This window comes from Myxine glutinosa, chromosome 7 (genome assembly GCF_964187855.1).
Source record: "Myxine glutinosa chromosome 7, kmMyxGlut1.1, whole genome shotgun sequence".
Classification (NCBI taxonomy): Eukaryota; Metazoa; Chordata; class Myxini; order Myxiniformes; family Myxinidae; genus Myxine; species Myxine glutinosa.
The window spans coordinates 160,764,492-160,776,694 of NC_136267.1; the positions used below are offsets into that span (position 1 = coordinate 160,764,492).

At 42.5% G+C, this 12,203-nt stretch overlaps 1 protein-coding gene and 1 non-coding gene across 2 annotated transcripts; one reads left to right on the plus strand and one right to left on the minus strand.

The window, feature by feature from the left end:
- Window positions 1-330: 330 nt before the first annotated feature.
- Window positions 331-403, minus strand: TRNAF-GAA (transfer RNA phenylalanine (anticodon GAA)). The gene has a single exon. It is a non-coding gene; the product is annotated as a tRNA-Phe (tRNA).
- A 625-nt stretch (window positions 404-1,028) lies between these two features.
- Window positions 1,029-12,186, plus strand: LOC137431785 (putative thioesterase PNKD). Its single transcript, XM_078782465.1, has 3 exons — window positions 1,029-1,192; window positions 4,857-4,972; window positions 11,351-12,186. The coding sequence occupies exons 1-3, from the start codon at window positions 1,167-1,169 to the stop codon at window positions 11,512-11,514; spliced, it is 306 nt and encodes a 101-aa protein (XP_078638591.1). The 5' UTR covers window positions 1,029-1,166; the 3' UTR covers window positions 11,515-12,186.
- The last annotated feature ends 17 nt before the right edge of the window (window positions 12,187-12,203 follow it).

Consider the following 12,203-nt stretch of genomic DNA (forward strand, 5'->3'; position numbering starts at 1 on the left):
TTGTTCGCAATAATTATAAATTATAGTTATCGGTGTGTAGCCCATAAGATAATGATGTGTTAACATTGACAGTATGGGCGAGAATAAATGTAGTCGGCCTACTATAGTTAGAACTTTATCTGATGGTTTTATGTTTTATGGACTGATATGATGACCGAAACGGCAATTTTTTGACAAATGTAATTTTTCTGCCATATTGGATTTATCTTTCTGGGAGTTGAGCAAAAGATTCCAGGTTATACCGACATCATTTGTTCCTCTGGTGCTCTAGAAGTAAAAAAAAACAAAAAACAGTTTTTGGGTTTTGCCGAAAATTTTGAAAAAAAGGTCTGCCGAAACCCGGGATCGAACCAGGGACCTTTAGATCTTCAGTCTAACGCTCTCCCAACTGAGCTATTTCGGCAGTTGATGAAAAAAGCTTGTGTTTCCTTTTTTTTATTGTTTATGGATCAAATCACACAAAATGAGAAATGCACCTCAAAAACGTTATGATTTAAATTGTCAAAACACGGAAGCCCTAATAGCCTCTTTTTGGATCGCATTTCAAATGCGCGAACATGGATGGCTCCGGGCGGTGTATTGTGGCGGACTACTGGTGTTGCATATAGTTCGTCTTTATTAAATTTCTTTCTGCATTTCAAGGCTTTCATCGTGTCAGTTATTTTCTCGTTTTCTTCCCAGCGTCCAGGGATGCGATATATCGTTAATCCAGAATCTTCGTATTAATTACAATGGATTGGAAAAATGTCGCCTGCACTGTGATTGTGAGGGCTTTACAAAAACCATAGTCGAGATTCGAGTGCTTAAATAGACAGAAATGGGTGCGTTTTTTGAGGTTGTTCATTCCTGATTAAAGCGTTAATTCCGGTTTCGTGTCGAGACAAGAATTCCTCCCGTGCTGTGTGAAAGAGTCGAAATGTGACGCCACGGCATGGCCGAGCATCCTCTGTCAGGATTGGTAGAATCGAGAGCAATACAACGAAACCAACCAATCACGAGCCTGTGGGTTGTTTTGCGATGGATGAAGCTCCGCCTCCTGCCTGGTCTTGCCTCGGTTCGGTTCGGCCGGGTTCGGGTTCGTGTTCGTGGTCGTAATTGTGTCCTGCTGTGTGTGCAACAAATGGCGGGCTCGTGGTAGGAAAGCGCAGCGTTATCTTGCGGCCAACATGGAGAAGCCTCTCTTCAGATTGGCGTAAGTTTGGTGAACTTCCAGATACCGAACCCGGAAAATCTTCCTTCGATCATCGATGTGGACATGGCGTGATTAAGCTTAATGACAATGTTTACGATTTAAACGTGGATACGAGACTCGGAACCTCTCGAGCATCATTTCATTGTTGTATCGTCATGCGTGCAGTGTTGGCTTTCTGGTTGAGATGTTTTTACTGTTTGGATCGATATTTAAGATAAACTTTCTGCGGGCCTTACATGGTGGACGTTAAACTTAAAGATCCCATGATGTCCTTCGTGAAGAGGATGCGAGCTATCGCCGGCACTCTGAACAAATGACACATTCCCTGCCCTGGCCGACATATGGCGTCGTATCAGTGGTACAGCTGCACCTTCAGCCAATGACGCGACCCCGCAGCCACATGTCATTCAAAAGAAGAAGAAGAAGAACACTAGCAAGTCTGCTTCTTCACAAGCAAAAATAGCAAGTCTGCTTCTTTGCAAGCAACAACAGCAAGTCTGCTTCTTTGCAAGCAACAACACGAGCAAGTCTGCTTCTTCGCAAGCAACAACAATAGCAAGTCTGCTTTTTCGCAAGCAACAACAATAGCAAGTCTGCTTCTTTGCAAGCAACAACACTAGCAAGTCTGCTTCTTTGCAACCAACAACACTAGCAAGTCTGCTTCTTTGCAAGCAACAACACTAGCAAGTCTGCTTCTTCACAAGTAACAACACTAGCAAGTCTGCTTCTTCACAAGCAACAACACTAGCAAGTCTGCTTCTTCACAAGCAACAACACTTGCAAGTCTGCTTCTTCACAAGCAACAACACTTGCAAGTCTGCTTCTTTACAAGCAACAACAATCGCAAGTCTGCTTCTTCGCAAGCAACAACACTAGCAAGTCTGCTTCTTCACAAGCAACAACAATAGCAAGTCTGCTTCTTTGCAAGCAACAACACCAGCAAGTCTGCTTCTTCACAAGCAGCAACACTAGCAAGTCTGCTTCTCCACAAGCAACGAGGGGCAAATGGCCATTGCTCCATGTCTCTCTATCCAGGATACTTGGACATTGTGGACTTTTGTGAACGCATGGAAAATAATTGCTTTTTCTTTTCATAATTGATTTTCTCCAGCAGATTAATAAACCCTTTTTTGTTATTGATTGATACGACGCAGTTGTTGTGGTACGGTACAAATGTTCCTGTTGAAATGACATTATCAACCTGTGCCGTCATTACCCATCATCCATAAGGTGCTTTTCTCATTAATTGGGGTTTGTGTGCAGCTTGGATGATCGAATCGGAGTCTTCCACAAGGTTGCTTTTTTTTTTTTATTATTTATTTATTTAAAATAACTATTATTGTTTTAAATTAAAGTTGGAAACATTTGGTCATACTGCTTATGCTCGCTCCATTCTCCTTTATATGCTCATCCAGAACAATTTTTGTCCCCTGCCCCTCTGAGGTCAGAGAAGGGGGCATTAAAGCGAGCTCCGTCTGACCGACCGATCATCCATCCATGTACTTTTGTGTACATGATATTTCAAAAACCGTTGTAAATGTAGCTTTTTTATTACACGGGTCTGTTCATCATGCCACATAAAAGGCGGGGGGACCTCGAGTATCAGTTCTTTGTTTATTTACTTGTTTTGTTGATGGGATAATATAATGAATCTGATGGATAATATTGTTACGTTTGTGGGGGTACCAATGAAATACCTTAGGGCCAGGTAGGATTGTATAAGGTAGTGTGCTCCGACTGTCATGAAGAAGAAGAAGCCTGTTCCTTACGTACGCTCCGTGTGTTCAGTAAGAGTGTCTTATTGTCTCCATGAGAAGGGTGGAGCTATGTTAATTTGGTAGGGTATAAGGGTAAATCCCCTGTGTGTAAATTGCCTCTGTGGTTTCCCCCTTGTTCCTTATGACACACCACACCAGCCGTGCACACCACACCTAAATTAATAACATTCAAGAAAAGCCACCAGGATTCAGACATTGAACGCTGCCGCTGGCCCCGCCAGCCGAGTCATCACAATACCAAGCAGGCAGGGCCATGGGGCCCCGCCCCGAGGGGTGATGATTGGTCGGGGCGATGGACTGCTACGATTGACTCCTTGATTGGAACACATGCGGACATCATAAGATGACGTTGGAGACCAGGGAACAAAAAGGCGAAGCGGCTGCCATATTACTCTCTTGCGTTGGGACATTCATTGCGGGCAGACGCATTTTTCCCTCTCTCCGGGCTGGCCTTCATAGCGTGCAGTCACACCTTTGCTCTGTCTTTGTGTCCCGAGTCTAAAGCGAACAGTCGCATTTTCTTTCTCTTGGTACTGGCTGTGTGGTGGGCGGTCGCAGTTCTTGCTTCTCTGCTCTTCCTCGCTCTTGGTCCTGACATTGGCGGTCGCAGCTCGTGCACTCTGACTCTCTTGGTTCGTGGTTTCGTGACGGCTGTGTGCCGTACCGAGTGAGCCGGAGAGACCGCGGTGCTTTGTGGAGCGGACGACGAGAGCTTTGTTGAGCTTGGGCCTGAGCGCTACACGTCGGCGGCTGGGGTGAACGCAGCTGCGCGCCAAGGCCTGTTTTCCCGCGCACGGACCAGGGACCCGTGCGGCGGCTGACGGGGTTGGGGACCGCTTGAAGAGACCACGGAGTGCAGGCAAACGCATCACACACACCTTAAATTACTTTCATTTATTTATCCCCTTGTGCTGTTTTACGAGTCCGTATGGGGGCACCACAAATTAGGAATTAGTTTTACCGTGCATTTCCTGTCCCTGGCATTTATTTTTATCAAACCTGTTTATTTGTTGCATTTTAATTCCATGTCGTTCTGGTTTGATTTTATCGTAGTTTGAGGACACTCCATTGGAATCCGTGCAGGTAAGAGCCTTACTGCCCTCCCCCCCCCCCCTCTCGCGCGTATTACATAACACCGCCATAGTTGGACTGAACACCTCGGAGTGTAAAGCTCAGTCGGCCATTCATGACCAGGGATCTTAATCCCCGGGAACACGACAATATTTTAGGTAATTTAACTTTGCCTTCCCAGTGGAAGTCATGGCAGGTACTTGGAATTTGTTCAGGGTGCTGGCGATAACGCACCGACTCTTCATCGAAAGACAGTGGGATATTTAACATCCACCAGCTAACACGAACATACGAGACACCTGGCTTAACATACATCCGAGTGACGGTGCACATTGATGCAACACCTTACATGCGTAACCCCTTCCTGACAGTGTACAGTCGGTTCAGAATAAAACCCAGATTAGACAGCTCAAAGGTAGGTGTGCTACTTCTGCATGTACCTGGCAAACTACCTTTGAGATACCGTGATTAATTGACAATCGAATACAGTAGGTCGTAATATACAAGGCTGTTATTTAATAAATGCACTTGTGCTCTGCTGATTATTGTATGTATCACATATTTGTAGTTAAAATGATATCGCTTCAATGGCAGGTCATTGTCAAGGGAGATGTGCATCACTCATCGTTAAATGAAGTTGCTGAACCTTTTTGTGGACGTGTTTTTTTTTGCCTGTATGGCATTCTTCAACAATATTGTCGAAATTTGCTGGTTTAAATTATTTAATTTGTTAAACTTGTAATGAACAGTCAATATGATTTTTGCCTCTCTCATTTAATAATTATTGTTTGAACTTTTTGGTTTTTGTTTGTCAGGTATGTACTTTACAGCAATACAAAGCTTGGCATGTGTTACCACAAGCGGCAGGTGAAAAATGCACGAAAGCGGCTTCCAAGTGGTCATTCTGATGTCAAACCTTTGATTTTCAACGGTGTGTAAATTTATCATGCAGTTTTTCGTTATATACAGCTTTGTAAATACAGTAATACCTCGCTTAACATTGCCCTGGAGAACGCTGATTCGTTGTAGAGCTTTATCCTGGAGAAAATTTTTACTAAAAATATAAAATGAAGAAAGTCCATAACGCGGAGCACTCGTCGAATAAACGCACACACCACCATTGTTTGTACTTCTTCACACAAACATAGCCAATCAGCGCTGTTCACTCGGCCTTCGTTTTGCTGCAGGATGAACCCTGAATTAATATGGGAGTAGAAGCGAAAGCAATTATTATTTTTATTGATATTTGCACATATTTTATGTTGTTGCTAATACTTATTGATGTTATTATATATACTAATAATATTATTTTTATTTGTAAAATATGTTTTACATCTGTTTTATTATTATTAGCTCACCTGGAACGAAGTTCAGGGGAGCTTATGCGATGGCTCGTCGTCTGTCCGTCAGTCCGTCCGTCCGTAAACACTTGAAACTTCTTCTCCGAAAGCACTGATGGGATTGCGACCAAATTTGGCAAAAATGATATTTCTTGTGTTGTGACTAAAGTTTGTTCACGGAATTTAAAAAAACAAGGGTCTAGGGGGGTTTACCAGGGGGTCAAAGTGGATCCAGGTCTGACCCCGCACCCCACTCCCCCCCCCCCCCAAAAATACAAATTTGCTTTTTCCTCTGAAACTACGAGCACTTTCGATGAAACTTTACCACAACCTTCATCACCTGTGATGTACCAAAGTTTGTTCACAGCATTAATAAAATCTGCCCCTTTGGGGATCTACTGGGGATCAATTTTGATTGCCCCCCAAAATAGGTATTTTTTTGTTTGTTTGTTTAAAGTCTTATGATTATGTTAGTATGATTCTACATGCTGCCCTGTCTTCTAGCAACCATTGAAATTGGTTTAAAATACCTTTAGTCAGACAGTATACTGTTTATTAGTCCCTTTACTGGTGCACACCGGAGGGGACTATGGGTTTGCACGCAGTCCCTCCGTCTGTCAGTCTGTCCGTCCGTCAGTCTCAGTCCGTCACGCAAAGAACAGCTTTCCGGACTTTTTTTCTAAACTCTTAACGCTAATGATTTCAAACTTGGCACATGGTTTCCTCATGATAGGTTACAGATCAAGCTCGAACTTCACGACGTTTTGATCATTTTTGACAAAGTTATGGCACTTTGAACTTTGGTAATAATTATATAATTCACACAGTGCAATCCGTGCAGGCTACTCCACGGAGCGACCTTGCGGGCTTATTTTAACTCAGATTTACATTCTGTTTCCACTTTTAATGAGAAGTATGGGTCTGTGCAACCATTCATGAACTTTATTTGGTGCACATCGGATAATTTTTGGCCGAGTTACCTCAAACCATGCGTTGGTAATTATATAATTCACACTGCCGGTAGGGGACATGTATTGCAGCGCAATACTCAGAATGCTTGTTCTACCAGGTGAGCGCCAGGGGTATTGCCCCTATGTTTATTATTATTATTAGTGCTATTACCGATACCTCAATGAAGCCCTCGTATATTACTCATTCGTAAGAAATAGCACTGTCGGAAATGCATCTCCATGTAAACAATGGTACAATGATGACCCCCTTCTAGTACATTTTTGATTAGCACAATCTTCTCCAGGAACGCATCCTGAATGCAGCTAAGCGAGATATTACTGTACCTGATTGGTGCATGAGATTTTGTTGTTGTTGTTGTTGTTGTTTGAGAAATTATTTGCTGATATCTTGCGTTGAAACAGAATAAAACGATTGGTACAGGTTCTTTATTACCTGTGCCATCGATTGGTGTTTTTACCCCTATATGTCTGTTTGTTTGTCTGTGAGCATGATATCTCAAAAAGTTATGGGCAGATTTGGATGGAATTGGGTGGAGGGGTTTGGGATGTGACAAGGACGACTTCATTAGATTTTGGTGAAGATCTGGATGGTAGAATTTATAAAGTGATTATTCACCATTGAGAAATAGGGCCAAAAACTATATATAGCACCATATCTCAAAAAGTTATGGGCAGATTAGGACGAAACCTGGTGGACAGGTTGGGTATATGACGAGGATAAAATCCTGCTGTGCCACACTATCTCACCCTCTCTCGGTTCTCTTCACCCAATCATTTGCCCTAGGTCATCTTCCATCTGCTTGGAAGCTAACCAACATCACCGCCTTACATAAGCAAGGTGTAAAAACCAATTGCCTTATCTAGAGACATATTGGCTTACTTCCCCTCATCAGCTAGGTCATGGCATCTATCATCGCAGTTGATAGGAAATCCTTCCTTCTTTACAATGATCTCATCTCAGATCACCAATTCAAATTCAGACCAGGTCACTTCACCTTCGACATGATGATGCCATCAAAGGCCACCAGTTCTTTTTGCTCTTTGAGGAAAATGCACAGCCACTTGAGCAGGGGGCCCTGGATCCAAAAAAAAGGACAACTTTGAAATTTAAACTGGATTTCAGTCAGTGCCAAAGGTTTTGAGAGATATCCAGAGAGATGGCCCTAACCTATCGCTTGTGCTTTTTATTTTATTTTTTGTATACAAGGTAAAGGCTCGTTTGAGAGCTAGCACATCAAACACATGTTAGCACATAAAACACAAAAAACATAAACAGACACGTAAAACAATAAATAGAGAGAGAGAGAGAGAGAGAAAGAAAAAGAAAAAAAAAGAGAGAAAGAAAGAAAGAGAAAAAAAAGAGAGAAAGAAAGAAAGAGAAAAAGAAAGAGAAAAAAAGAGAGAAAGAAAGAAAAAGAAAGAGAGAAAGAACAATAACAATCCATTGAATTGAGACATCTATATGTTGCATTGTCAGAAGGAGTAACATATCCAAGTTGGAATAGCCAGGTTGGAAACCAAACAGTTTGTCAGAGACCAGTGAGTTGGAGAGGAGATAATGCTTGAAGGAGAATTCGATGGACACAGCCTTTGGACAAAATAACTGCAGTCAAGCACTCCCTATAGCCAGGAATGAGCTTCCTACACCTCTCTACTGGCAGTTTGGCCCACTCTTCTTGTACAAACTGCTCCAGTTCTCCCAGATACCCTTCTCCCAACTGCTGTTTTCAGATTTCCCCACAGGTGTTCAATGGGATTTAGATTTGAACTCATTGCTGGCCACTTCAGAACAGTCCAGCGTTTTGTCTTGAACCATTCCTGGGTGCTCTTTAAAGTGTGTTTGGGGTCATTGTCCTGTTGCAAGACCTATGACCTTCGACGTAGACCCAGATTTCTGACACTGGGTTGAACATTGCGCTCTAAAATGCCTTGGTAATCTCCTATTTTCATGATGCCATGCACACATCCAAGGCACCCAGTGCCTGAGGCAGTAAAGTATCCCCAAAACATCACTGAACCTCTTCTGTGTTTGACTGTAGGGAAGGTGTTCTTTTCTTTGAAGGCTTCATTTTGTTTTCTGTAAACATAATGATGATGAGCTTTACAAATAAAACCCAATTTGGTCTCATCTGTCCACAGGAAATTCTCCCAGAAGGATTTTGGCTTGTTCAGGTGTGTTTCAGGCTTTCTTATGTCTCTCTCAGCAGTGGGGTCATAGTGGGTCTCCTACCGTAGAACCCCCTTTTCATTGAGTTGGCGACGGATGGTGCGAGTTGAAACTGTTGTACCTTCTGTCTGAAGGTAAGCTTGAATCTGTTTGGAAGTTGATCGAGGTGCTTTCTCCACTATTCGAACAATCCTGCTGTAATCTTTGATCAAGTCTTCTCTTGCGGCCACGTCCAGGGATGTTGGCTACAGTGTCATGGGCCTTAAACTTCCTGATAACATTGCGTACGTTGGATACAGGAACATCAAGGTCTCTGGAGATGGACATGCAGCCTTGAGATTGTCCATGCTTGGCTACAATCTTGTGTCTGACCTCTTCAGACAATTGTCTGGTTTTCTTTTTTTTTTCTCCGGGCTCATTGCGGAGCAAACACATGTGACACATGAAAACACATGGAGAAAACACAATCGGAACACACAGCGACACAAAAGAGCAGAATGACTCCTTTTCTCCATTCAAACTGGTTGAATGAGTGATTTTTATTTTGCAGGCACCTGCAACTCACTATAGGTGAGTTCAGTTCCAAAGTAAAGGAGAATCACCTGCTTGGAATCTAATTATTTCTAACAACTTCTAAAAGGTGCCAATAATAATGTCCGGGCCATTTTAAGTATACTCTGTGGAATATGCAAGATTTAGTATTTTTCAGCTTTTTTTGTTTTCTTCCACTGCAAACAAAAGAAATACATATGTGGATACCAAAATATTTTTAAAATTTCAACAATTTTCTGGAAGAAATGCTGCATTATTTTTTTAAAGTGCACGGGTACCAATATTTTTGGCCACGACTGTACTGTGCCACATGTACATGCATTTTAAGGCCATTTTCCCTGCTAGAGCGGGGGTTAGCCTTGCGGTCCCCATGACAATCTTCTCCATTTTGCCCTATTTTCTGCATCTCTCCTTGTTAACCCCCTTGCCTGCATTTCTTCTTTCACCATCTTTAGCCAAGTCTTTCTCGGTCTTCTCCGTCCTCAACTTCCTTCTACATTCATTTCCATCACTCTTCTCGACCAGTCACTTTCATCCTTCCTCAAGGCATGACCAAACCATCTCAACCTGTTCCGCTTCACAGCATCAATCACAGGCTCTATTCCCATCATCTTTCGCAATTCATCATTTGTCTTCCTCTCTCTCAACGATGCTCCACACATCCACCGAACCATTCGCATTTCCACCCTTTCCAGCCTTCGTTGCTGCTCTACGTTCATTACCCATGTCTCGCTCCCATAAATCATAACACTTCTCACACATGCAGCATACACCTTTCCCTTCAGCTTCAACGACACTCCCCTCCTCATCAGCACGCCACTCAGTTCCCGAAACTTCTTCCATGCACATCTCACTCTTGCAACCGTTGCCGAGTCTGATCCACCTTCTCCATTCAGCATGTCTCCGAGGTAGCAAAATGTTTTCACACCTTCCAGCTTCACGCCGTCTCCAAGATCCAACTCAACATTTCCTCCATCTGCAGCTCCCTCTGTGCACACCTTACATTTGAATGTAGCTGCCACACTGGTTAATGACCCTCTCAGACCACTACATTTTTGATGAACCCTCTCAGCGCACATTGTACTTTGAATGGAGTTCACTCCGACACCCTTCCTGCACACAGCACATGGCCACTTCCCAGTTCTTTCCACCTCACCACATGCTTTACCACTTGCCATCACCTTCGTCTTTCCGATATTCACCTTCAGACCTTTTGTCTCCATACATTCCTTCCACTTGTTCATCTTTTCCTTCAGTCCATCCATACTTTCCGCAATCAACACCAGATCATCTGCATACAACAACTCCCACGGTAAACCCTCCTTTACGGTGTGAGCCAGCACCTCCATTACAGCTACAAATAGTAGTGGACTTAGTACGGACCCCTGATGCACTCCCACCTTCACCTCAAACTCACCACTGTTCCCGTCCTTTGTCCTTAAAGGTGTGCGCGCTCTTTTGTACATTGCCATCACTATTCTGATCAACCATTCCTCCACCTCTAACTTCCTCACTGCCCATGTCAATACTTCGCGTGGAACCCTATCGAATGCTTTCTCCAGATCAAAAGGCACATATCATGTAAAGGGGCCGTTTCTATGCCCCTGGCATTTTCTCCAAGAAGCATCTTATTCTCGCCCCAGCAATTTTTAGTTATCCCTTTGCTATTCCTTCTTCTTGACCACCCTTTGTTTAGCCAACAGATATTTGGCTATAGCTGGGATAGTCTATATTTGTTTTAATTGTACAAGTACGGTACTGCACGTTTTGTGTCTATCCTCTTTTTGTATGGCCTGTTGGATTTGTGCATCTTGTCAAAATAAAATTCATCATGATGGAATGTGTATTCCCATAAATGAATTGTCATCATCGTCAATAAATGGTATCAACCAATTATAAAAAAAATTCACGTATCATTAAAAATCCAATGATTTGTGACGTTGGTGAGCAATATTGAGATTTGTACAAACATTTTGTGACAAGAAAAAGTCAGCATAGCTTCACTGATCCTTCTTCTGTGTACTGTAATGGGAAAAGGATTGTTCAGTAATGTTTTTTTTTTTTCACAATTTAAATGTGTTGTTTGAGTACAGTATGTAACATTTAAAAGTCCAAATACATCCAGGGAAGAATATTTGTAAAGCATGAAAATTATTCAACAGTTTGTTATGTCTAAACATGAAGTTAATTTTGTTAAAACCAACAACAACAAAAAATATTGTTATACTAATAATTCTAAACTTTTTTTTTTTTAATTCCTCTTTTTATTAACTCCAAAGGTCTAAAGATCTTCCCCATCCCCATGCTTGTGGACAATTATAGCTACCTTGTGGTGGCGACAGAGACAGGCTGTGGGGTTGTTATTGACCCATCAGATCCACAAGCTGTTCAGGTGAGGCTCGTTTTAAATCCTACAAACATAATAATAAACAATCACTCATAGCATGCACCCACCATTGGGGTTACAATGTAAGAATATAACCTCCATGGCCAAGTTTATCATAATTTGTACTTGATTGATACGATCTTCTAACTTAACCTTTTTAAACGTTCCATAAACTACGAGTTATCCTGATGATATTCTACTTCGTGTTGAATGCAACTTCAGTGGTTTATTTTCAGTTTTTTAATTTTTAGAAGGAATGGATGTGTTTCGGTGCCAATCGCCGGTCTTTTTACACGTCAAGTTTTCACATTGGACCGGCAACATTGATGGGGGAAAAAATATTATTTTTTTTGTACAAAAAGGTCCTGTGCAGAAGTGCTCCTGTTATTAGTCCCCTACCGGTGTACAGCGGAGGGGACTATAGGTTTGCACGCCGTCCCTCCGTCCGTCAGTCCGTCACGCAAAGAACAGTTTTCCGGACTTTTTTTCTAAACAACAAACAACACAACATGCATTTTAAAGGCCATTTTCCCTGCTAGAGCGGGGGTTAGCCTTGCGGTCCCCATGACAATCTTCTCCATTTTGCCCTATTTTCTGCATCTCTCCTTGTTAACCCCCTTGCCCGCATTTCTTCTTCCACCATCTTTAGCCAAGTCTTTTTCGGTCTTTCCCGTCCTCTGCTTCCTTCTACATTCATTTCCATCACTCTTCTCAACCAGTCACTTTCATCCTTCCTCAACACATGA

Excerpts from the sequence above, each read along its gene's own strand:
- LOC137431785 (XM_078782465.1), top strand. The coding sequence starts at position 1,167 with ATGGAGAAGCCTCTCTTCAGATTGGC. Across the intron at positions 1,193-4,856 it reads AAGCCTCTCTTCAGATTGGC|GTATGTACTTTACAGCAATA; the intron begins GTAAGTTTGGTG and ends TTTGTTTGTCAG. Across the intron at positions 4,973-11,350 it reads CAAACCTTTGATTTTCAACG|GTCTAAAGATCTTCCCCATC; the intron begins GTGTGTAAATTT and ends TTAACTCCAAAG.